The sequence below is a fragment of the Branchiostoma lanceolatum genome, chromosome 13, assembly GCF_035083965.1.
Source record: "Branchiostoma lanceolatum isolate klBraLanc5 chromosome 13, klBraLanc5.hap2, whole genome shotgun sequence".
Classification (NCBI taxonomy): Eukaryota; Metazoa; Chordata; class Leptocardii; order Amphioxiformes; family Branchiostomatidae; genus Branchiostoma; species Branchiostoma lanceolatum.
In genome coordinates, this window is record NC_089734.1 from 1,296,294 (window position 1) to 1,323,863 (window position 27,570).

At 41.7% G+C, this 27,570-nt stretch overlaps 1 protein-coding gene across 1 annotated transcript; it reads left to right on the forward strand.

Moving 5' to 3' along the window:
* The first annotated feature begins 272 nt into the window (after nt 1-272).
* Nucleotides 273-27,094, forward strand: LOC136446817 (uncharacterized). Its single transcript, XM_066445415.1, has 3 exons — nt 273-444; nt 8,457-8,709; nt 24,712-27,094. Exons 2-3 carry the CDS (start codon nt 8,521-8,523, stop codon nt 24,940-24,942), a joined length of 420 nt encoding a protein of 139 aa, XP_066301512.1. The 5' UTR covers nt 273-444; nt 8,457-8,520; the 3' UTR covers nt 24,943-27,094.
* The last annotated feature ends 476 nt before the right edge of the window (nt 27,095-27,570 follow it).

The following is a 27,570-nucleotide window of genomic DNA, read 5'->3' on the forward strand; positions in this document are numbered from 1 at the left end:
CGTTCATCACAGACAGACGGAACTGTCAGTGTCTCCGTCACCGCTCCTGGCGTACAGGTGTTTAATACAGGAGGGCTGGGGGAACGTGCGTGTTTACCTGGGACATCAAAGAGCCGCCGACACTTGCGGATTTGGAGCGGGGTAAAACTCGTTCATCACAGACAGGTGGAGCTGTCAGTGTCTCCGTACGCTCCTCACGCACAGGTGTGTAATACAGGAGTGTTGGAGGAACGTGTGTGTGTGCCTGAGACATCAAAGAGCCGCCAACACTTGCGGATTTGGAGCGGAGCAAAACTCGTTCATCACAGACAGGTGGAACTGTCAGTGCCTCCGTACGCTCCTGACGCACAGGTGTTTAATACAGGAGGGTTGGGAGAACGTGTGTGTTTACCTGGGACATCAAAGTGCCGCCGATACCTGGGGAGGGTTCTGTCTGCTACACAGGTGAGTTACCGGAGCACGTGACGACCATATCAGTATCTATACCTGGTATATTTATTTATTTTCTTAACGATGATCTATAATATTTGGCGTTTTTCAGCCTTTCAGATTTTGATCTGGGAAAGGGACTGACCTAAAATCAATGTGGTAATTATCTTCCTTTTCTAAAAAAGGTATTTGGTCTGCAATTCTGAATGATATTTGAATTGTGCTAGATATAGTTTCACGAGTATCAGTTTCTATTCTTCCATGTTTTGTGGTAGAAACGGCACTGACCCAAAAACCATCTTATGACCTTTTACTTATAAGAAGTGTATTTGGTTTGTTGATTTTTAAATGTAGTCAAAATTATGTTGGATATAAACATAATGATCTACCTTGAGGAAAACTGTGTTATTTCCTCTTGCAATGACATGTTTATTCTTTAAAGTGGCATACCTGGCTACCGTGATTTTTGCTAATGATAACACGCCGCTTGCCTTGAGCGATATGAACGGTAACACGTGTTGATATGTACACGTGGTAAAATGTACATGTAATTTAAATATGCCAAATTCGTGCTTTTCAAGGTAACCATATTCCCAGCATTAGCCTGATTGCTTTGAATATTTACCCACGGAAACGTGCCAACTTTACCACGGGGTTAGGCCCTGTTTTATCCTTGATTTCCTGTAATGAACGTTCAACGTCATATCCTAGGCGTAAGGATTGAATTCTTCAACATTTACGTACGAGATTGCTAGAGTGATTTCTGCTTTAAAACACGCCGCTTGCGACGAGAATGTTAACACGAGAATGACAATCAATTCATTTAGTCATTTCTATACATGACTAGTTGACAAAACGCTATCACATTGTATAGCAACGTCCATGATGCAAAAAATACGACGTTGCTGTGATGTGAGAAGTCACTGAAAATCGTCGCCGGAGTTTTGTAGGCTCGAGAAACTAAGGGGATCATCGTACAGCACGATTTTGCGCGGTTTTGAAATCCTAGGATCATGAAAGTGTGAAATTATTACGCTAATGTGCTAAAAACTGTTAGTAAATGCTAGTAACATAAAGATTTCAGCATTTTTTTATTTCCATTTTTTCCCTAATATTGCTTTGGTTGCCTTTAACGTACCACAGAGAGACGTGCATACTGATGGGTTATGCCTAATGGATACCCTCTGAAGTAATTGTATCCATGCCATTAACATTAGCCCGTTAATGAATATGTAAAGGATGTCTCTTAATGAAAACATGTCAAATCTACCTTTGATTTCCGGGATGTGAGTACCTATATGCCCTTGACGCTAGCGTTAAGGCTATTGATATCTACGTGACGTTAGCGTTATTGACTTGATCATGAGTATCTATTCACCGGACATCTTCATACAAACGTGCGAACATTAATGCTCAAGGTTGGACCTTGGTTTCTTCGTTTATCCATGATTTCTGCCATGTGGCGTTATATGACCCTAGAGTTAAAGCCTTTGATAACTTGAGTATTCATCCACCGGACATCTTCATACAAACGTGCAAACTGTGATACTCGAGGATTAATACTTGGTTTCTCAGTAATTTTCGCTACAGAAAATCAAATCCTAGGCGAATTAAAGTCTTAGGTACGGGAATGCTACAGAGATTTTTGCTTGATAACAACGGACACTAGTGTTAAGCGATGTGAATATCCACATGTAAAAATGTGCTACGGGTATATCTACACGGGTTGCGCCTGATGCATACTCACTAAAGTAATTGTATCCATGCAATTAACATTAGCCCGCTAATGAGTATGTACAGGGTATACCTTTAAAGAAAACGTGTCAAATCTACAATTGAAATAAGCCTCGTTTTATCCATGATTTCTGCCATGTGACGTAATATAACGAAAGAGGTAAAGCCTTTGATAACTTGTGTATTTACCCACCAGAAATCTACTTACAACTATGCTAACTTTAATTCTCGTGGGCTAGGCCTTGTTTTATAAATGATTTCCAGCTGTAGAACGTCATATCCTAGGTGTAAAAATGAAAGTCTTCAGTACCAACGTACGGGAATGGTACAGTGTTTTTTGCTTGATACTAGTAGCTTCGGGCACTTTTTGATAAGATAAAAAAGAACACATAGCAAGACGAGTTTTTCTTAATCACCCAGACATTCTTTTTGTAATCTAACTTTTGTCAGTCCTTGTCAGGCACATCATGTATTGAGCCATAGGCTGAGGTTGTTTGGAGGGTCACCTGGGGAGTTTGGTAGATACTGAATGATTTTTGATGCGCACGGTACTAGTGGGTACTTTATCGTATACTGTAAAAAAGATCCATTTTTACTTCCTAAAATCATCATCTATTGGAAAATAACTCCCCCCTCTGGAGTTTAGGACTCCTTTAAGCGTTGTGAATATTCACATGTAAAAACATGGGCTGTGTTTAGTGCATACTCTCTAAAGTAATTGTATCCATACCATTAACATGAGTCTGTTAATGAATAATATAGAGGAAAAACCTGATAACGAAAACGTGCCAAATCTACCTTTGGGGTTAGGTTTTGGTTTATCCATGATTTCTGGTATGTGACGTGGTATGACGCTGGAGTTAAAGCCTTTGATAACTTGAGTAATTTACATCTTCATACAGACGTGCTAACTTTAATGCCCAGGGTTTAGACCTCGGTTTCTCTATCCTTACTGCAATGCGATGTTTTCACTAGAATAGACCGATCCCAAAGCCACGCCCCCTGTTCGATTTCGAACACCTCCGTCAAAAACAGGGTTTGACGGACCAAACATGGCTGTCGCGGCTAGGTTGAAAATAATGCCACTGACTTCGGTTAGCTTTTGTGGCACTGAAACCCTTTCAGAGCGGGCCAAATAAGAATGCTATGTCTTCTTTGTTGAAGGCTGTATCCACCGGGTAGAGTTGTTTATGGAGGGGGTAGGTGTAGTTGCGGTGAGAGCGTAATGTTTTCGGTCAATGTTAAAGCGGTATGCGCCGCATAGCTTTCCCTTGTCGGTGGGCATCAACGCCCAGTTTCTGACAAGCAGCCGACGTACGTGTAAAACAGGGTTCATATATCTGTGACAGGGGTCCCACTGTATTGACTACATGCATAACAGCTGCATGGTATTTAGTAACTAAGGATTAAAATGCATCCTTTTACTTCCCTGTTCACTTTCAAGTTAACCAGTTTCACACACCAGTAACTGAAGAGACGAAACTCTGCGCTAGCGGACTTTGTAGTAGTCAGCATGTGGTACAAGCTTCCTCTCCTTGAGTGCCCGATCTATTTTCTTTTTAAATTCGTTTTTGTTCTGACCCTGCATTAGACCAATACAGTGGAAAGCCTGTCCCAGATATACGTACCCTGCTTTGCACGTGCCATCTCTGTCCAACTAGCGCTGTTCTTGACGGAGGTGGGCTGAATAGAACAGGGGGTTCTATGGGTCTTCTATTCGTTCGATATGGTGTTCGACAGGATCGGTCTATTTAGCCTTTGATATTCACGCGACCTTAAGGCCCCCTCTCATTGGGCTGCGGTACTGTGGCGGTAACGTGCGGTAGCTTGGAAATGGCTACCGCCACAGTGCCGTGCACAGACCTCAGCGTACCGTCCTAGTGACGTCTCAGTGCCGTACTAGTGCCGGTCCACACCGCCGGCGTGCCGGTTAAAATGGCGATTTTTTTCAAAATTTGAAAAAAAAAACGCAAGTGGCAAAGTGCCGCGTGCTCGCCGGGAGCTTACCGGGAGCTGACCGCGCACGCTATTGTGTAAAAAGTGATATGTCAGTTTCAAGGTTATACGTATATTCTATAACATGTTACCTTTGTTGCACCAAGTGTCATAAGTGAAAATCCTTTTATCACTTGAAATCAATTTTGATGCATTTTTAAAAATAATTTTGCATTGTATTTTTATCCATTGACAGCACTGCGATTTCTGATTAATTGAAAGCACTACCATCAAACTGCAATCGGTCCATTTGCCTAGCTATTGATCTGTTCAAGAGTTTGGTTAAACCAAATTTACTGCATTGTAGTGAGGTTGAGGATTGTAGCTGTAGATCCTCTGATATTTTCATTGGGATATTGCTTAATCCCACTGAAATTAGATCTCTGCATTGTACATTTATTCCAGTACGGAAGTTGATAGACTAGTCGCTCAGGAAAGGAATCAGACTACTCGTCTACATGCACTCGCCCTGCTCTTGTGCCATTCAAGAATTACAGTGATAAACTGAACTTGATATACCAGTCAGGCACTGTATCGCAAATTTTACTCAATGTTTCGCCGCAAGGGGTGAATTAGAAGAATTCCTATTGATCGTTGATAGTCAAACATAGTTGATTAGATACCCTCGCTAAGATTAAGTAATTTACCTACTAACAGGATTATTAAAAAAAAACATACGACACTTCATCATTCGAAGAAGAAATGACTGGGCTACTCACGCTCAGGACATATTATGTAGACATGTTTGGATTAGCCCCGCAGTTAACGTTGATACCGACCGTTTTGGATATACATTTAAAGAAAGTGTGAAACTCACGTTTCTCCCTGGCTGGAGGGAACCACTTAGAAACTTTAGTAAACTCCAAACATTTTATAAAATCAAAAATTACTTTGGTAGGGAAGACTATATCACATCAAATCATAATAAACCAATAAGCATAACTACACTGAGAATCAGCGCACGTTGTTTAGAAGTTGAAAAGGATCGACACCACAACACACCAGGCACTCACAGATTGTGTCCCACATGTAATGAAAATATTGAAGATAAATTTCAATTTGTAATGGCCATGGCCTGTCCCACTTATGGCAAAGAGACAGATGCGCTATTACAAAGTATTACTACTAAGACAAACTTCAGCCTATCTGGTACACAGAACTAGAACGATATGTCCCATGTATTGTTGTCATGTCCAACTCCTATACCACCTACATAAGTCAATTTCATTATACTTCATCCTAAAAGCGAGGGAAAAATAATCCATACATGGCTTTATTGTAATTCATACACTGTTATCGATAATGTTTTGTACTTATAATTGTAGGATAGGTTAGCCTTGCAGTATTGTTGATTTAGTGCCATATGTTGTACCATATACGATTGTCGAACAATAAAGTTCATTCAATAACTTGCTCATTTGGGCTTCAAACGCAAATGCGCCGCACGTCAGTGAGAGTGCAAATGAAAATTGGTGGAAGAAACGCGACGGTGCCGTAAAAATCTGCCGTGGCAGTGCCGCCGCAGTGCCGGAGCCCAGTGAGAGGGGGCCTTTAGCGTTAATGATTTGCAGTATTATGGGCCTACTGCACATCCTGATGCAAACGTGCTAACTTTGATGCACCAGCGTTTAGGCATTGGTTTATCAATTATTTCCGCGCGCGCTATGTGACGTTCCATATCCCTGCAGTAAGAGCCTTGAATACGTCGATGCAGGTTTGGGAACCTAGCCAGGTAAAAAGATACTGCCCAAGCAACTGACCTGTTTCCAAAATCTACCCAGTTGCTTTAGTACCCGTTACAGTGCGTAAAAAAACCTTAGATATTTACAAAAATATCTATAGTGTCAATTCGACAAATGTTCCTGGAGATTTGTCCATTACGTTATATTTCAGATAATAGAATGGGTAGATTTAACTCCGCGAATATCTACGCACGAACCTTAATCTTTAATGTCAACTGGACGACGTTTCCTGTAGCATTGAGTTATCCATGAACCCTTGAATCCTGTTGCGTAATGGTATATCTCCGGCTCGGAACATCTGCCAAAGGGAATATATCTTAATTGTCAACTTCCAAATTTACCTTGAGATATGGGTAATCGAAATATCGACGCTAGTAAAAAAACATTTACTCAAAGTGATGTCTTAATATCGACTTGCAATATTCTCCATTGCTTTAGAATATTTGAGCTCGAGACTAAACCTCGAATGTGTCAACTTTGATGTCAACCCTAGATTTGGGTGGTCTAAAACAGTAACGGTTGACGACTTATATGTCTGCGGAAAGAACTATCAAAATGTCAAAAAGGAAATGTTTTCAAAAAGAAGAGTTTTGCCATCTCTGCTTCCTGCTCTAAAACGAGAAACATGCGACAGCGTGCGCGTAATGCTTAGATACAGGAATATCATACACACACACTTCAAAACTGCACTAAAAGGACTATGATAATGTCAACATGCAATATTCTCCAACCGAAGAGTTATGCCCTCCCCGATTCCTGCTCAAAGTCGTTAAACATCCCACTGGCAAAGGCGTGCGTAGAACGACGTCAATACTCACGGTAACATCATTATGCGTTAAGTCAACAATCCTGCTATGTAACATTGTAAATCACTAGCTTTTGAAAACCTAAGATTGAGGATATCTCTTAAATGTCAACCTGCCGAACATACCTAGGGATTTGGGATGTCTGAATATCCTAGCGACGTATACGCGTTTGGCGACTTTTTTTATTCATTTGATAATACCGACGCCGTTAGGCGTTAGTATAGTGTTACGATTGAGTTGCAACTATTGTAAGAATTTCACTAATGCATTCCTTGTATTCTTGGGCCAAGGAGTATTCTAATGTCAACATGAAATGTTCTCCAAAGCATGTTTATGCCATCTCTGATTCCTGATCTAAAACGAGAAACACCTCAATGCCGTAGCGTGCGTAGAACGACGTCAATAACTTACTCAGACACGGTAATATCATTATGCACAGTTCAAAACCCTGCACTGCATTCCTTGTGTACTTGCACCAAGGACTGTATTAATGTCAACATGAAATGTTCTCCAAAACAAGAGCTATGCCCTCCCTGATCCCAGGTCGTAGTATGCATTATCCCAACAAACCTTTTATGTAACATCTTATATATCCCTAGCTTTTGAAAACCTGCGCACGAAAATATATTTTTGATGTCAACTTCACGAATTCACCTGCGCATTTGGGACCTTTATGCCGACTCATAGTACTGCGATTGAGTTGCAAATATTCTAAGAATTTCTGAATGCATTCATTGCATACTTGCACCAAGGACCATCTTCATGTCAACACACAACAAATAAGGTTTATGGCCTCCCTGGTCCCTCTTCTAAAACGAGAAACACTTCTTGGCGATGGCGTGCGTACAAAAGACGTCAATACTCAGACACGGAATATCATTACGTACACTTCGGAAATGTGCGAGGGGCAAACAGGGGTTTTTCCATTTCACCACATAATAGTGCCAGTTATGGTAAGATGTTGGACTGGAAACTTTGAGTTTGATGATTTGGTTTTATTACTCAAACTCAAAATTTACACGATGAACTTATACAGTCTCGCAGCCAACAAGTATATATCATACATAGTCAGCTGAATTGCACTGGGTGTTGGCAAAGATATAGAAAATCATACTACACGGAACGGACATTCATTTTAAAATCATTTGTTGTTTGGGTTTGATTGGATCCACAATCAGCTAATAAACAATCAATGCATGTTGTAGCTATTCTTCCTGTAGCCATTATCAACATATATTGCATAACACTACATAACGCACTGGGAAATAACATATGAACAGTTTATTGCAAGTACATGCCTGAAGGCTAATTGCAAGCACATAATACATGGGTATAATGGTACAGAATGAGATAAAGAGCTATTAAGGACTAATTTCTACTACAGTCAACTACTTATTTTGGCATTCTAGAATATACATCGATCTAGTTATGTTGCGTTCGGCTTTATAAACAAAAAAAGCTTACAAATCACACTGGCATATGTCAGTGTGTGTTCAGCGTATCAGCTATAGAAAAACGGCTCTAATGGCCTTCCGTCTACCGTGGACATTATGAACATACATTGCATAACACTACATAACGCACAGGCAAATAATATATACAACAAAAGCTTAAAAATCACACTGGCATATGTCAGTGTATGTTCAGTGTATCAGCGATAGAAAAACGGCTATAATACACATCCGTCCCTCAGTGGCATCGAGTATCATCAATCAATCAGTGCTGATTTTGTGCACCGCTCCGGTTTCAGGGCCTGGTTGGCGCGGTTGACGTCAGCGGTGACGTCGGCAGTGACGTCACAGGGAGGCCGCGGGATGGGCTGTGCCTCCACCAGGGTGGCGGTGGCCGTGGTGGGCGACGTGACGCAGCACAAGAAGGTCAACGACCTGAAGGTCCTTGCCCGACTGAGCGGGAACAAAGACGAGAGAGACGAGGACACGGACATGGACAACGTGAAGGAGGTCCTGGCTGGGACAACCGGACAGCCTTCCACCAGGTTTGAGGTACGGTGTAACGTTACAGTATAATTATATTATATATTCATGCTGTATTATCAAATACAGTCAATCCCCTGCACCAGGTTTGAGGTACTGTATACAATATCATGTATTCATGCTGTAGTATCAAATACTGTCAAACCGGTACTACTGTGACCACCTCTACCTTCCACCAGGTTTGAGGTACGGTATACAGTAAATTTATATTATATATTCATGCCGTATTATCAAATACAGTCAAACCTGTACTACTGTGACAACCTCTACCCTCGAACAGGTTTGAGGTACGGTATACAGTAAATTTATATCGTGTATCCATGCTTTATTATCAAATACAGTCAAGCCTGTACTACTTTTTCTACCTCTACCCTCCACCAGGTTTGAGGTACTGTGTACAATATCATGTATTCGTACTGTATCATCAAATACAATTAAAGCTGTACTACTGTGACCACCTCTACCCTCCACCAGGGTTGAGGTACGGTATACAGTGAAGTAACGTTATGTGTTTATACTGTATCATCAAATATTGTCAAACCTGTACTAATGTACCACCTCTACCCTCCACCAGGCAGGTTGAGGTACGGTATACAGTATGATTATTTTATATATTCATGCTGCATTATCAAATACAGTCAACCTGAACTACTGTGACCACCTCTACCCTCCACCTGGGTTGAGGTACGGTAGACAATGTACTATATAATTATATTACGTACTCATGCTGTATTATTAAATTGTGTATTGTGTACTGAGCAAACTCATGAAAATAAGCAGTCAAACCTGTACTAGGGATCACCTTTACATAAGGACAACCCGCCCATTTACATGCAGTCAAACCTGTACAAGTCACCAACTCTACATAAAGGCCACTTGGTCATTAATGTACAGCCAAACTTGTATTCTAGTGACCACCTCTACTATGAGGACACCCAGGCCAATGTGACCGTTATTGGTGGGCCCGTACTGCCCCGTAGATAATTTTTCCCATTGGCGGGTGTACAATAGACTCCAGGGTTTCACTTGCTGGCTCCGGGAAATGTGATCTTCACTGTGGAATGACTCTACTGGCTAATTATTCCTTTTTCTGCCGAATTCTACGATTCATACGCCCGTAAGAGGGCCTGGTGGAGGCTAGGTGTACAAGCCTTCAGCCCCGGGTGTGAGGGAGCCTCACGCCAAAACCCCTGCACGCTTAAAACCAACATATTCATCGAGAAGAGTAGAGGTGACCCGATGTGCTTGGCTGGAAACACGAACCGTCAGATAATCGCTCTGCATATCATTAGTCCGATTAGAGGCTGACCTGCCTGACATTTAAACTCGTGCATATCGTGTTCAATATTCTACATGGCGAAATGCATTAAACCGGATCAATTTACTGCTCAAATCAACCGCAACGTTTGATGCCTGCGTTCGTTATTTTTGCCATGCTAAGGTTCTTTTTTTCGTTTGAATTTGAATTTTTATTTCCGTGCATATCATGCAATCTTAAACTCATACAATAGGTCACCAGCAACCAGAAGAAGGAGAAGAGATCGTCCAAAGAACCTTATCTAGTCGGGAAATTGTTTGTATGAAAAAGACTCAATCAAAATGATGCACAACAGAGAATACTGGGGAATAAGCTTTGTGAATGCTCCAACTTAATACTAGCTTAAGTATGACCATGTATGTATGAATGTACTATTGTAAGTATTTCAGCCGAAAGGCTGCGAGGTTTCGTGTGAATACAACCCAGCGATCCCATTGCCAGGTCACCGCTGTTTTTACCAATAATTCCCGACAGCGGCTGCATCCGGGACAGAATTTCCTCCCTTGATGTAAGGTACAGTAATTCTGCCTGACATTAAGATGTAGCGCGCCTCAAAGCAAACGAACTCGCATTCCGCTTTATAGGTAGTTAAGGCACGTTGATATGATTATAAGCATGACATCCACGCACGTATCAACTTTCGTCCGTTTCCACACGTACAAAAGAAAAAAAGTTTTCTACTATACTTTAAACCAAGCAAAGCTGCTGTAAAATGATTTAATACATGCTGTTGATTGTGAAAAAATATCGGTAACCTATACTTATGTCGCAGAATGCCAAAATCATTTCCAAAGTCAAAGAAGAAGATGAGACGAAGTGAAAATTAAGAATCTATTATTCGCTATACCCTCCTCTGTGTGTTAATCATTTGTTCAACATTCCTGACCGCGTACGTAGATCTCATAGTTACAACTTTTTTATTCGCACGCTCGCACCTCTTCTTTGGTGACCAGAGGATGCCATCCAAATAGTCAAATAAACATGAGTATGATTACGCTTAATTTATTTATTTTATTTATTTATTTTGAATTTGAATGTTTTGCCTACGCAGAGGACAATAAAACCGGTTGCAACGATGGCGTGAAGATGACAGGAGGACGATTGGTTTATGACGTAGGTTGTCATTATCGGGCAATGATAATTCTCTTGAATGCTGTTCGTATGCAGTATTCAAGAACACAAATCCTAAGGTCTAGGCCTTACATCTTGTTCTGGATAAGCTTTTCGTTTGAGGAATGGCATACTTTATTCCGCCGATGTGCGTCGGCAATGGAAGATTCAGGTACAACAATTATGTAGTTACGTCAATGGATTTTGGACGTGGGATGTTATTACAAAAGTGTAATGAATTTGAATTTTTGCCCACACAGAGGTTGCAACGATGACAGGAGGTCGAATGGTTTGTGACGTGTTATGTCAAAATTCTCTTGAATGTTGTTCTATCCATGCACTATTCAAGGATACAAATCCTAAGGTTTAGGCCTTACATCTTGTTTTGGTTCAGCTTCTCGTTTGAGGAATGGCATCCTTTATTCTGGCGATGAGCGTCAGCAATGGAATATTCAGGTACAACAGTCATGCAGTTACGTCAATGGATTTTGGACGTGGGATGTTATTGCAAATCTGTAATGAATTTGAATTATTGCCCACACAGAGGGCAATAAAACCGGCTGCAACGATGGCGTAAAGATGACAGGATGTCGATTGGTTTGTGACGTGGGTTGTCATAATTCTCTTGAATGCTGTTCTATCGTATGCAGTATTCATAGATGCAGGCTTTTCACCCTGTTTCAAACATTCGGAAACGGTTGAACTTTTCGTTTGAGTCTCAACATCCTCTATGCTGCTTCGGCAGTTGATGATGATTCAGTTGATTGTTCAGCTACATTATTCATAATTCTCTTGAATGCTGTTCTATCCATGCAGTATTCAAGGAAACACCTTCATACATCTTAAGGTCTTACATCCTGTATCAAACATACAGAAATGGTTGAGCTTTTCGTGTGATGCTCGGCGTTCTTTATTCTGCATTCGTGCGTCGGAAATTGACAATTCAGCTATAACACTCTTGTAGTTATGGTTGTGCGTCAATAGATTTGTGAAGTGGACTGTCGTTGTTTTTTTCAAAGAAACGTGTCATGGATTTGAATTTTCCAACCTATTCCTACATCGTTAGAAGAAGATGCAAGACATCGAGCTTTTTGTTTAACATCTGGTGCCCTGTATCAAACGTTCGGGAACCGTTGAGATTTTCGTTTGAGGTTGAATATTCTTCAATGAATCTTGTATACACGCATGGTGGTTAATTGTGCGCCCTAGGTTTGCAAAGCGGGGTATCATAGTAAGCAGGTTATGAATATAAATTCGACAATCTGTTTCAAACATTTTGAAATGATTGAGGTTTTCGTTTCAGGTTCGGCGTTCTTTATTCCAGCGGTGAGCGTGGGCAATCAGTGATTCAGCTCCGACAATTAGTGTATGTCAATGGATTTCTATGCGGGTTTTTACATATGATTGGTTATTACGTTGAATCTTATAACTGGCTGTAACGTTGAATTTTGCATCCTGTTCTTGCATCATGAGTATGAGATTCAAGATGTTATGCCTTTTCTTTGGCGTTTAGGAAGCCTGCATTAAACATTGGAATGGCGCCCTTTATTCTACCGGCGGTGAGCGTCGGCAATCAACGATTGAAAGACAACAATTAGGTAGTTACCGCATTGTACTCTGGAGGATTTGCGAAGCGAGTTATCATAGGAATGTGCCATGAATATAGATGTACATGGTCATGCAAAACGGACTGTCAAAGAAAACGAGTCACGGTCATGAATTCCACAACCTGGTTTCAAACAGTCGGGAGCGGTTCAATTTTTCGTCTCAGGTTTGACGTTTTTTATTCCCCAGGCGAGCTTGGGCAACCTCTTATTCAGCTACAACAATCAGGCAATTACCGTTTCATTTCAATAGATTTGAAATGCGGGGCCCGGGTTTTTAAATATAGTTGGTTATAACGTTGAATTGTACATCCTGTTTTTACATCATTAGTAGAAGGTTCAAGTGTCGAGCACTTCCTTTGACGTTTAGTATCCTGTTTTGAAGGTCCGCGAACGGTTGATCTTTTCGTTTGAGATTCGAACGAATAAGCTATAACAAGGTAATCATGCAGGGTTTGTTAAGCAGGCTGTCATACAAAAAAAAAACGGGCTATACATCTCAATCCTGTTTGAAACAGTTGGAAACGATTGAACTTTTCGTTTGAGGAATGCCGTCTTTTATTCGGTCAGTGAGCGTCGGCAATCAATGAATCAACTATAACAATCGTGTACTTACCATTGCCCATTAATGGTTTTGAGAAGCGGGCTGGCATAGAAAACAGTCATGAATATGAATTTTACATCCTGGTATCAAACATTCAGCGTTATATACGAGGATAGATATCCTTTATTCTACCGGTGAGCGTTAGTCCGTGATGTGAGTTATCATAGAAAATGTTTCATAAATTCGAATTTTACTCCCTCTTCGAGCTTCCTACATAATGAGTAGCAGATTCAAGATGTCGAGCACTTCCATTGACGTTTAGCATCCTGGTTAATGGTTGAAACATCCGGGACGGTTGAGCTTTTCGTTTGAGATTCGACGCTCTTCAACGAACCTGCTATAACAATCGGGTAATCATGCATGATTGTACACCCATATATCGGGTTTGTGATGTAGGTTGTCACAGAAACGGGTTATAGATATAAATACTACAGCCTGTTTAAACATTTGGAAACGATTGACCTCTTCTTGTGAGGAATGCCGTTCTTTATTCTGCAGCAATCGATGAATAAGTCATATCATCGGGTACTTACCATTGGACGTTGATGGCCATGTGAAGTGGGTTGTCATAGAGAGAGGGTTATAAATTTAAATTTTGCATCCTGTTCTTTCATCATTAGTAGCATATTCAAGACGTCGAGCACTTCCTTTGACGTTTAGTATCATGTTTCAAACATTCTGGACGGTTGAGCTTTTCGTTTGAGATTCAACTTTCTTCAACAAACCTGCTATGACAATCGGGTAATCATGCAGAATTGTACATCCATATATCGGGTTTGTGATGTAGGTTGCCATAGAAACGGGTTATAGATGTAAATACTACAGCCTGTTTCAAACATTTGGAAACGATTGACCTCTTCCTTTGAGGAATGCCGTTCTTTATTCTGCAGCAATCGATGAATAAACCATAGCAAGCGGGTACCTGTCATTGCATGTTAACGGTTGTGTGAAGTGGGATGTCATATAAAGAGGGTGATAAATTTTAATTTTTCATCCTGTTCCTTTATCATTAGTAGCATATCCAAGACGTCGAGCATTTCCTTTGACGTTTTAAGATTCAGCTATACCAATGGGACATTTATCTTTGTACGTAGGGCGATTGTGAAGGGCGTATTTATACTGAAGATAATTGGTTATGGCGTCAAATCTTACATCGTGGTCTTTCACCATTAGTAGACATTTCTTTGACGTTTGACGTCTTTCATTTTTCAAGCCCATTAAGGAATCAAATGGCCATTAAAAATCAAGTTATGATGGTCCATTAAGGATTTATGAAGTGGGCTGTTGGTAAAACAATGGGTCACGTGTAGATACCATCCCACCATCATCATTAGGCTATTGAAGGTTTTTTCTTTAACGTCTGATGTCCTTTATTCCAACGCCTACGAAGAAGACCCTCAAAAATGAGTCATGAAACTTGATTTTACAGCCTATTCTGATCCTGCCAGCTTACACTGGCATTCATGGAACTAGTGGCAACAGTCCGACTGTTGCGATTGTACATGAAGGGTTGTCATAGGCATAGGAAAGAGCTGTATTGATGTCCGTCTCACAGCAGTTGCTAGAAAGACAAAGTCTTGAATATCAGTATTGACACAAGCTAAGCTTTTCCTTTATTCCATCAGCCCACAAAGGAGTTCATTGAACAAGCAGCTACAACCGGGTAGTTACGAGTATGCGTCAGGGGTTTGTGATGCGGACTTTCTTTTGAGAAATGGGTCACGAATATAGCTTTTAGATCCCATGCTCAACAACCATTAGTAGACCATGCAAGAGTTTTTTCAAGAGTTTGACGTCCTTTGTTCCTCCAATCCACAATGAGGGCCAGGCTTTAACAAATGGTAGTTATTATGGTACTTTTATGATTTGTGAAGTGGAGTGTCATTAAAAAAATCAAATTTCACCATCATTAGTACACTTTTGAATAGTTTTTCCTTTGACGTCTGACGTCCCCTATTCAACTCAGCCTAGTGGCAATAATCGGCTAGTTACGACTGTGCGTCAGGGGTTTGTGATGCGGGCTCTTACTTGAGAAATGGGTCATAAATCTAGCTTTTACACCCCACTTCACCATCATTTCAAGACTATTCAATAGTTTTTTCTTTGTCGTCTGACGTCCTTTGTTATCCAACAAGGAGGGCCCGGCTTTAACAAATGGTAGTTAAAACGATATTTTGAGGATTTGTGAAGTGGGGTCTCATCTAAAACAATCCAAGTTAGCCATCATTAGTAGACTTTTTTTCAAAGGTTTTTCATTGGCGTCTGATGTCATCTATCCCACCAGTCTAGAAATGAGTTTATTGGCCCAGCATCAACAATCGAAAAGTTACGACGGTGTCAACGGTTAGAGGTTTGTGAAAATGGGGCTGTCTTTAAAAATGGGTCAGGAATCTAGCTTTTAGATCCCACTCCACCACAATTGGAAGACTATTCCTTTGACGTTTGACGTCATTTAGGTGTATTCTGCCAGCCTACAAAGGAGTTTTATCATGTACTTTTGCAGCAAGGCTGGCCCCTTGTAATAGCAGTAGCTAGTCGGGCAGCCTTGGCTGCGGTACATTGTACGCAGCTGAACAAATAAATAATACAAAGGAGTTCATTGACCTGGCAGCAACAATAGGATAGTTATGGTTGTGTGTTATTGCTTTGTGATGTGGCCTGTCATAAGCAATGGGTCATGGCTCTAGATTTTACAACATGTTCCACCATCATATTAGGTATTTGACGTCCTTTATTCAGCCAGCCTTAGAATGAGTTCATTGACCCTTCATCAACAATCGGATGGTTATGACTGTACGTCAGGGTTTTGCGAAATGGGTTGTCATTAGCCTGTATTTACACAAGCTCGCGGCCGGAGGTTACTGACCCCCAGCAGGGGGATGGCGGTTACAGAACGGCTGGCCACTAGGAGTGCGATTCGTCAGGCTAGGTTGTCATAAACTACATTTTACTACAAGCTATTCTGATTCTGCCAGCTGACAATGGCCTTCAATAAACTCGACCGCAATAACTGAGTAGTTATGATGGTACATGAAGGGTTTTGTGAAGAGAGTTGTCATAGGGAAGACTCGTCTTGGTGCCCGTCTCATTACAGTTGCAAAGTAAGACAACATCTTGAATAACAATTTCGCACTGTTTAAGAAAAAAAAAAGATTTAGATGTTGAGTCTTTTATCTGCTAGCGTGCTTTTATCTGCTAGCGTGCTTTTATCTGCTAGCGTGCTTTAGTCGGAAATGAATCAGCCAAAACGGGTGAGTACGATGGTACATAAATGGTTTTATGACGTCAGAAAAATGGTCAAAATTAATTAGTAGACGATTCAAGAGTTGTTTATTTTACGTTTCGCGTCTTTTATTCGGCCATTGCGCGCAGGTGGTCAATGACCCACCGACCAGTGGTAACAGTCCGGCAGTTATGGTTGTTCATTTCATTTGATGGTTTTCTGTATCTGTATCTGTATCTATATAGCCTGTATAACCGCCATTAGGCGTAACGCACCAGCTTCGCAGGCACGCGGCGCGGAAGCAGCTGGTCATATTACACCGAACGGTCTGTTACACCTAGTCTTTGCATATCTGACTGCAACCGTTCTTTAAAGCTACTTAGTGAGGAAGCTCCTACAGTACTTGATGACAACGAGTTCCATTCTACTATGGTTCTCGGGAAATACGAATTTTTGAACATTTTTGGTACTTAAAAGCGTGACTTTTTCTAGTCCTCTTCTGAAATGGCATTAGATACTCATCAGTCGGTACGTCCCCAAGTTTATTAGTCATCTTGTACATCATGCAAAGTCTTTGTGACTTGGTTTTCATTGAGAAGAGTGGTCGTGATGCCAACCTCTCCACTGTTGCCAGAAAGACAAGTTTGCGCTGCCAGCTGACGCGCTTTACCGGTCAATGACCCAAGGACAACAGCTGGGCTGTTATCATTGTAGGTCAATGGGCACTTCTTCTTGGCTTCGTGCTGCCGTTATGCTAATGAGGGGGGGGGGGGTCTTGGTCCTTTGTGTTTGGCCTAGAACACATTGGTCAGGGTCCTGGTTTCCAATCGCTTGACATGCCACCGATGTTATGCCCTTGTGAAAGGCACTTGACACGACTTTCCTCACTCCGCCCAGGTGTAAAAATGGGTACCTGACTCTGGTTGGGGAGGTAAAAGGTGGTGGAAGGAGAGGGCTGGGCTCCGCCTTCCAATACCATGCCCTAGGCACAATGCACAACAACCCACTGACCGTACAGCCTCAATAAGGCTAAGGGGCTACCTTTATCATCTTAACAATGGACTGATAAACAGATCAAAGAAACCAGGTTCGTAGATATGCATCGTCCACCCTTCTTGTACGATAAAGGGAAGTTCATTCTGCCAGTTTTCTTTGGAGGTCAATAACCCCGGGTTCAGCAGGTAATCAATATTGCACCACAGCGGGTTGATTGCTCACGGAGAAACTGGGTCATAGATATACATTCTACACCCTTCTAGTGAGATGAAATGATGATCTATTCTGCTAGCGCGCTTTGGGTGTCACTGACCAGATGGCAAGAGCTGAGTAATCATCATTGCTCGTCAATTTGCTGATAGAATTCTGTTTTCATTTTCTTCTTAAGTCATGACAAATGAACTTGGTCATAGATAATTTGACAACCTTCTTTTGAGATAAAAGGAAGATTTTATCTAAGGTTACACAAATCCAATTTAGGTCGCAGAGAGAGGAATGGGGGCCTTGCTAAATTTACTATGGTCGAGCTCCCGCTCGAACCAATCCAGAAAGCGCCCTTCTCTGCACCCCATCCTTCCTCAGAGACGTGCTTTCCGTCACTTCAGACAGGTAGCTGTCGGCTCTTAGGTTGTCGATGAAGTTGGCCTTTGGTCTCCCCCGGCTTCTTCTACCTTCCGCATGTTCCCAAAGGACTAACTAGGATGCTGACGTGCCAGGATGTCTGTCGCAGTGAGCTGCCAGCTCCATTCTTCTGGCCATTGTTTTATCAAAAATGCTGTGACTATGTTCAAGGCTACGCTGAGAGCTGATCATCCTCTGCACGACCTGGTTCCTGCTCAAAGACACTCTGCCACAGAAAGAACACTAAGGAACAGTCACAACATCACTGTTCCCTATGCCAGAACTAAGAGACTGCAGCAATCCTTCCTGCATTGCGCCATCAGACTGTACAATAATCTTCCGGATCCTGAACATTTTCAATTTACACTTAAATTATTCAACAAACAAAAATACTAATGGCAGATCTTGACACAGCTGTTCGTTAGTGAGTGTTTGTTCCCAACTAAGACACATTCGCAGCATACGTGCGTACAATCCATGTAATCTTTTAGTTAAGGGTTCGGTAAGGGTGCGTCAAGGGCTTTGCAAAGAGCGTTTTCCAGGAAAAGACAATTTCACAAAGGTTAGTTGAATACGGTTTGAGAGGCGGTGCCGTAGGCTTTCTGTTTGACGTTCGATATTCTTTCATTCTTCAAGGGTATACCCGTAGGTTGTACGGTGGTTAGAAAGAGACAGGCTAATATGTATATAGATTACAGCGAATGCTGTCTGAAGCATCTGACTGTTTCAAAATTTTATCCAGTTGCTTGAGTAAATATTTTTGGCGTAGATTACTATAAGGTTTGCCATTTGTTCGATACTCGATATCCGATAGATACTTTATTGTTTGACTTTTGATATCGTTCAATTCTCCAAGCGTACACCAGTAGGTTACGCGGCAGTTAGACAGAGAGACAGTCATGAATATGGGTTCTACCGATATGATAAGAATGAAGTTTGAGACGCCGTCCTTGATGATTTCTGCATGACGTCCGTCACCGTTTATTCCGCACGCGCATGCGCGTAGATTGTACGGCAGTTTACAAAGAGCCCGGCGTATATATAGATTTTACAAGGACTTGTAAATTAAGGTTTGAGACACGGTGCCCAAGGCTCTCTGACTGACGTCCGACGTCCTGTTATTCTTCAATCATTTTCCCGTAGGTTGATCAAAAGAGCCGAATATATATATGGTTTTACAAAGGCTCGTATAATGGAGTTTGAGACGCGGACCACGAGGCGTTCTCACATCCTTAACTCCAACAGTGCGCCTCTTGTGTAACTCCAGGGTACGAAGGTTCAGATAGAAATTAGTTTACCGAGAGTACTTTGATAGTCTCTCCCAGACTAACTATGTACATACTGTAAATGCAGAAATGTTCGCGGTTTTCACGGTGAACTCATCAGCGCGAACTCAAAACTACCGCGAAACTTTTGCCTATGATTGCTACTAATGTTTCGAGCGCGAACTTAAAACCATCACGAACTAGAGTTCCACGACCTCATACCTTCGCCAAATGATTTTAACCTTTATGACTGACGTATTAGGAGTGTTTCTCATCAATAATAAATCATACCAGTTGATTGTCGTAAAATATAACATGTCCAAAGTATCAGCTTAACAAATTATGAGCCTACGGTTATGCTAATATTTATCATCAATTATGCAAAAGAGGCCCTTATTAACATAATTTGATTCAACGATGTTAACATTCACATAACTTCCCGATGCCACAAAAAAAGTATTAAATGTATGAAATTGCCGTCATTTGCCAGTGTGGAATAATAGAAGTTACTCTTTAAGTATGCAAATTAGGCCCACATTTGCATATTTTCTATCTATTAACAGTCCTCTCTTCCTCAGTTACAATTTGAATAGTCATATCATGGAACAAAGCGGATTTTTAGAGTTGCCTTATTAATTATGCAAATTAGAATCTGATTTGCAAAATTATTGTGCAATCATACTAAGCATCACACAAGCTATCCATATACCAAAAATGATGACCATCCATCAAGGCCATCTTGTTATAGTATTTTCTCATTAATTATGCAATTTTTTTCTTCATTTGCATAGTTCATATCAATTAATATTTCTCTCTTCCTCAGTTACATATGTCACATGTTTCAGAGTCCTATCATGGAATTTGGCAGATGTATAAACTTTCCTCATTTATTATGCAAATTAGATACTGATTTGCATAAGAAGTGTCTAATCATGGACATCATCACTCAAGCTATCTACCTACCAAAAATCATTACCATCCATCAAGCCCTTCTTGAGTTATTCCCTTTCAAAGTCAGACGCAAAACCTGCTCCTGCAGTTCCAAAAAAGCCGCTAGGGGGCCCAAACCTACACCACTTACGCTCTGTCCAAAGATCTATCTACCGCTCAAAAATAAGTTCCATAGCATGTCCGGAACACGAGTTATCAAAACAGGAAGTTCCGCTGCAGTACCGTAAGAAGCCGCTAGGAGGCCCAAAATCTTATCGTTTTTAGGTCTCATCAAAACCTACCAACATACCAAATATCAAAACAATCCATCAAGGCATTCTCGAGTTATGCTGTGCCACTACAAACAAACAAACAAACAGACAAACAGACAAACGCTACCCTCTGCATAACCTTCTCGGCGAAGGTAACAATCCATTTCATAGTCTCTGCCAGACTATGTAGGTACTGTAGAAATGTTCGCGGTGGTTTTATGCTCGCGGTTTATAAGGCAACCGTTTCAACCGCAAACTTAAAACCACCGCGAACATCTTTGTCCAATACTGTAGCAGTATGTGACTATAGCACTGCCGCGAACTTAAAACCACCGCAAACACTCTATTCCTCTTAGAGCGAAATAAATTCCACGCGAACTTAAATGTATTTACAATACGCCGGCTACAGGGAAAATGATTTGCCAGGGAAATTTGGCCACAATAGGGTTCCATTGGCCAGGTGCCTCGGATGGGGAAATGTTACCAAAATAATTAGAATAACATTGAATAAAGCAAAACAAGATGATACGATATTTAATTAGACGTGGTTTACGTGCATCACGACACGCGCATCGCTCTGGTTTCAAACATCAGTGCGCAATTCTTCATCCGGACGCCCGCCAGGTCAGCCGTGAACACTAATGATGTCTACACATTTATTCACGCATAAAACTCTACGTCCATTAGAAGTTTCTACAGCCCCAAGCATTAAACAAGAGGCATTTCCATAGTGGCACCGTGTCTACTGTGTACGCGTTTTGTCAAGTCCCATCTGTGGTCGCTACAAATACATGTTTTACTGTACGGATGAGGATACCGACAACAGAGGACCATTTGTTTATTTGCTTGTTTCTATGTATTTCATACTCGGCCAACCCCCTTCTGGCGTAACACACCAGGTTTGTACTGAAGAGTACAAGCTGCATATCCGGACAGATATATTTGATCCACTCACACCAGGAAGGACCCCTATTTTTATCAATAAATGTAGTGGGTTCTTTTACGTGCTCGAGGTGTGGCTCTCCTCGAACACGAGACCTTCATTTTACGTCTTATCCTTGGAACGTCCCTAACCAAAGCTAGGTACTTTTCACCTGAGTGAAGTGAGGAAATTGGAGCTAAGTGCCTTTCCCAAGGGCACAGCATCGGGGGCCTATCAGAAATTCGAACTCAGTAACTCCAGTTTTTTTGTTAATTATTACTTTTTTTTTAACACTCTACACAAATACATGGACATAGTGGCGCTAAACTCAAGTACAACAACGTATATCACGGCGCCACAGAAAAGCTACATAAGATTCTGAGTCAATAACCTTAAACACAAGGCCGTTGTGTCACAAATATGTTATACAACCAGTTCGTGTTTTCGGGACAAGTGTCTTATATAAAGCCGATCTAATCAGGCCAGCTTTTCATGTTGCCTTACATCTTATAATGATATTTGCTTTGTCGCTCGCTTATTCCGTCAATTTAACTAACGAAGTCAGGGGGTCGGTTACGAAAGAGCTTCGGGAGGGTCACAGGGTCTTGTGAACTAGCCTCCGTTGCAGACTCCTTCCGGCTGTTTTCTCTTTCAAGCTACCGTTTTCTTATTACATTTTCTTATTGCTGGCCGAGAAGGATCAGTGGTCCTACACAGTCTAATGTACATGTATATGACTTTCCTCAAGTTGCTACCATACGTCCATCGTAAGTCTGTCGTAAGTCCGTCGTAAGTCTGCCGTAAGACGTATGTGATAGGAGACTAACTAACAGCTGTTTTCTTCTCCCTAATAAGTCCTACATAGTCTAATGTACAGCTATGACTTTCCTCAAGATGCTGTCATAAGTCTGTCGTAATTCTTAAACGAGTTTAAACTGTAATTTCCAACACAAAAAAATGGACTTACCCAAATTTTCGACCGTACGACATCGGTCTTTGTCAAGGAATGATCCATCCACCGCTGGGGTGACGTCACGTTATGCAGATAGTACACGTGACTCCGTGAGAAGTGGATCGTAAGTATTGGAAAGTCTGTAGCGCCCGCCGTCTCTGTTGAGGGATGGTCGTAGGGCCCTGATGTAAATGGCTTCCTTGATGCCTCTTGCAACGAAGTCCGACTCAGTGTCCAGAATTTTAACTTTATCCAGTGAGACTGAATGTCCAGGGGATTCTATGTGTAAGTGCTGTGAGACTTCTGAGGAGATGGTGCTTGGGCGTTTGTGCTCGTTGAACCGGGTCTTTAGTGATCTTTCAGTTTCCCCTACGTAGGTTTCCTTACAAGGCCCTTTGATGTTTTGACCTTGGCAAGGTATATGGTAAACCACTCCGCACTTGCCTCCCTTAGGTATCTTATCCTTGGGGGAGACTAGGAGGCTGCGCAAGGTTCTTGTTGGTTTAAAGCATGTCCTTATCCCATGTGCATTGAAAATTCTCCTAAGTCCTTCGGAAAGACCTTTCACATAAGGTAGTATTACAATGCCTCTGTTGGTGTGTTTACTTTGGCACTGTTCGGAGTTGATTTGCCGTGGAGGTTTCGGTCTAGTGGCCTTATCTACTGCCCATGTGGGATACCCGCAATTCTTCAACGCATGTGTGATGTGAACTTTCTCCTCCTCAATTTTTTTTGTGTTGGAAATTACAGTTTAAACTCGTTTAAGAATGATTTCTACCAACACAGATGAACTTTCAAGCTAAGTCTGTCGTAAGTTCGTCGTGAGTCTATTGTGAGACATTTGTGGCAAGGGATTTCAATAACCGATGTTTTCTGTTCTCTATTAGGTCCTACATGGCCTCCAGCCTGACCAACTCCTTGTGGTGATCAAAGGAGACAACGTGGACTCGTCTCTCCGGGAGATAGCTCAGAAGAAGTACATCAAGATAGTGTCAGGATCCTTAGCTAACCGCTGTTTCTTATCCCTACTAGGTCCTACACGGTCTAATGTACATCTATGACTTTCCTCAAGTGGCTGTCTTATGTCCGTCGTAAGTTACTCGTAAGTTCATCGTAAGTCCGTCGTATGACGTATGTGGAAGAGACTTTAAGTTAGCTAACTGCTTCTTCTTCTGCCTATAAGGTCTTACACGGCCTCCAACCTGACCAACTCCTTGTGGTGATTAAGGGAGACAACGTGGACTCGTCTCTCCGGGAGATGGCTCAGAAGAAGTACATCAAGAAAGTGTCAGGATCCTTAGCTAACCGCTGTTTCTTATCCCTACTAGGTCCTACACGGTCTAATGTACATCTATGACTTTCCTCAAGTGGCTGTCTTATGTCCGTCGTAAGTTAGTCGTAAGTTCATCGTAAGTCCGTCGTATGACGTATGTGGAAGGAGACTTAACTAACCGCTGTTTCTTCTCACGATCAGGTCTTACACGGCCTCCAACCTGACCAACTCCTTGTGGTGATCAAAGGAGACAACGTGGACTCGTCCCTCTGTGAGATGGCTCAGAAGAAGCACATCAAGAAAGCGTCAGGATCCTTAACTAACCGCTGTTTCTTATCCTTCAGGCCGTAGCTACACGGTCTAATGTTCATCTATGACTTCCCCCAAGTTGCTGTCTTATGTCCGTCGTAAGTTAGTCGTAAGTCCATCGTAAGTCCGTCGTATGACGTACGTGGCAGGAAACTAACTAAACGCTATTTTTTCTCCCTATTAGGTCCTACACGGTCTCCAACCTGACCAACTCCTTGTGGTTATCAAAGGTGACAACGTGGACTCGTCTCTCCGGGAGATGGCTCATAAGAAGTACATCAAGAAAGTACCAGGAAAGTTAGCTAACCGCTGCTTCTTATCCCTACTAGGTCCTACACGGTCTAATGTATGTCTACGACTTAAGATGCTGTCGGATGTCTGTCGCAAGTCCGTCGTATGTCCGTCTTAAGGCTGTCGTAAGTCTGTCGTGAGTTTGTCGTAAGACTGTCGTAACTAAGCGCTATTTTTTCTCCCTATCAGGTCCTACGCAGGCTAATGTACATAAATGACTTTCCTCAAGTTGCTGTCATAAGTCTGTCGTAAGTTCGTCGTGCGTCTGCCGTTAGTCCGTCATAAGTCGGACGTAACTATCCACATTTTCTTGTTCTCCAGGTCCTACACGGCCTCCAACCAGACCAGCTACTTGTGGTAATCAAAGGTGACAACGTGGACTCGTCCCTCCGGGAGATGGCCCAGAAGAAGTACATCAAGATGCTGGCGTCCCAGATGAAGGGGATGGCGAAGAAGGGCGAGCTCAAGCTGAACGACGGGAGGGAGATCGCCAGCGTCGTCATCGAGGGGGAGGAGGGGGTGGGGGCGAGCATCCCCGTAGACCCCAAGTGATGGTATCGTCCAGCTGTTGGGCACATACAACCGAGTTGAAACAGGGCGATTCCACTCAAAACGTTAGGGGTGTAAAACATATCACATTCTGCTACGTAAAACATATCAAATTCCTTCTCGAGCATCCCCATGAACCCCAAGTGATGGTATCGTCCAGCTGTTGGACATATGCAACCGAGTTTCAGCAGGGCGATTCCAACTTCAGGGGTGTAAAACATATCAAATTCCCTTTCGAGCATCCCCGTGGACCCCAAGTGATGGTATCGTCAAGCTGTAGTATGTAATCGAGCTGGCGCAGGACGATTACACTGAAAACGTCAGGGGTGAAAACATATCAAATTCCCTTTTGAGCATCCCCATGAACCCCAAGTGATGGTATCGCCCACCTGTTGTACACATATAACCGAGTTGACGCAGGACGATTCCACTGAAAACGTCAGGGGTGTAAAACATATCACATTCTGCTGCGTGAATAAGGTAGTTCACGATTCCGAGACCGTATGCGCAGCGACATCTATTGTGTGTAATATGTCAAAGGTGAAGGCCTATGAGCAAAACACGTTGGGCCATCGTTGTGCAACTCGAAACAATAGTCGAGACGAAAACTGTTAACCAATCAGAGGCTTTCACCTTTGACCTTCCACATGCGAACTCGGAATCGTGTAAGACCTTATTGGACTTTTAAAGGAAGGTTCAACTAGTATACCAGTAGTATTACATACACATTCTCTTGTGTGAATTCGATTTTTACTGGGAAGTTAAAGAGGTTTACCTGTATTATTACGGCTTCACGATTACCTAAGCGCTGTTTTTATCGACAACCTACAGAGCTGTCCACCCCTGCAATCTGTGACAATAGACTAATCCGACAGTGACGTACGGTTACGTAAGCAGTGCTCAATGTGGACTTATTAGAAAAGTTATAACGTCACTAGCAGTGTGTGAAATGTGCAATATCTATTTTATGACTTCAGTAGGTAAACTTTGAATGTGATAAGTCCAATTTATTTTAAGGGACCATGTTGGAAGGCCAGCATTTCATCGTGTACAGTAAAGGTTGATATGATTTGCTGTACATACTTTATTCAATGTCAAGATGTCTATACACATGTATATCAGTCGTGCCATGAACGTTAGAATACAGATATTTGAAGGTTATCTTAAGATGTCAAACATGTTCAGTATTCATCGGTCGCAAAATTAATGTGCCAAATCAACAATGATTCGAAGGCCATACGTTGACACGTCAAAGATGACAAATATCGATAAATATAGTCTCATTAATTGCTGATTTCATCAGAGGGGTTCAAGCAACTCATTCCGTTATAAAGCGCTTGTCGCACAGTCGACGAGCGTCGGTGATATTTGTTGATCGCCAGAACTTCAGCAGAAGGTAGCTGAATATAAAATAAAAAATCGCTAGAAACTGAAGAGGTTTTTTCATCTGAAAATCTACCCCATCACATTGGACGGGCTTGGGGAGCTGCGAACATTGGCGCTAATCTCTACAAATCGCACAAAGATCGAGATAACGCCGGGCAAAAATATTTTTTTTTAGCTCATTCAATTATAAATCCACTGTAACACAATATACGAGCTTCGGCTATATTTGTTGATCGCCAGAACCTCAGCAGAAAGTGGCCGAATTTAAAATCAATGGAAACTGAAGAGTATTTTTCACCTAGAAAACCCAACCCATTACATTGGATGGGGCTCGGGGACCTACGAACATTTGCGCTGACCTCTACAAGTCGCGCGTTGATCAAGAGAACACCCGGCTTATTACTGTCAAAAATGTCCCTTTTCAGCTCGCAGACTCGTACAGTAATAGTACTGTATTGTGAAGTGAAAGTTGTGAGTGACACTCGCCGGCCGATTGATTTATCTGCTGTATGACAACGGGATCTAATTGGTATGGTGAATTGTAATGTTACTTTGGACTAATTGAAAGCCAAAGGTCTGGCCCTTTTTCCTTCAATAGATCGGTTCTGGCTGTTTTATAATTTTCTTTAATGTCTACATATTGACCTTGTTGAAGAGGCACTAGTAAGCGATAACACAGACCTCTACTTATGATCTACAACGTACATCTGTTGTATGTAGTATTAGTTTTGTACATGTTTAACACAAATAAACTACAAAAGCTGGCTAATGAGATTGATTCGTATATCAGTGACTATATATCTGTCTATCTAATAATAGTATCTACCTCCCCCCCTATATATATATATAGAGAGAGAGAGATATATACATATATATATATATTTATATATAGTGTGCGTGTGTGTGTGTCTATCTAAGGTAACACACAGAGGAAGCCACCTGTGATAAAATATTTGTCTTTATTTTGCCAGAGACGTGGATACAGATTGAGGTTCAGGTAGTTTTCCTGGTTTAAATTTCAGCGTCTGTATAATATAGTACATGTATAATCATTTATACTATGATATAATGTAATGTAATATTATATGATATGATATAATATAATAATTTATCACAGGCTTATAACGGAGCTGGTCATGGCACAGTCCACTTTTTCATTTGGAAAGTCATTCCAAATCTTAAGTGTTGGGAGGTTCACAGCCACTTTTTTCCTCTTACATTGTTTTTCTCACATAAAGAATAAAT

What these genes read in the sequence shown, in the direction of transcription:
- LOC136446817 (XM_066445415.1), top strand. Translation starts at nt 8,521, where the DNA reads ATGGGCTGTGCCTCCACCAGGGTGGCGGTGGCCGTGGTGGGCGACGTG. An exon ending in AGCCTTCCACCAGGTTTGAG is followed by an intron (nt 8,710 to 24,711) that starts GTACGGTGTAAC and finishes CTTGTTCTCCAG; the next exon opens with GTCCTACACGGCCTCCAACC.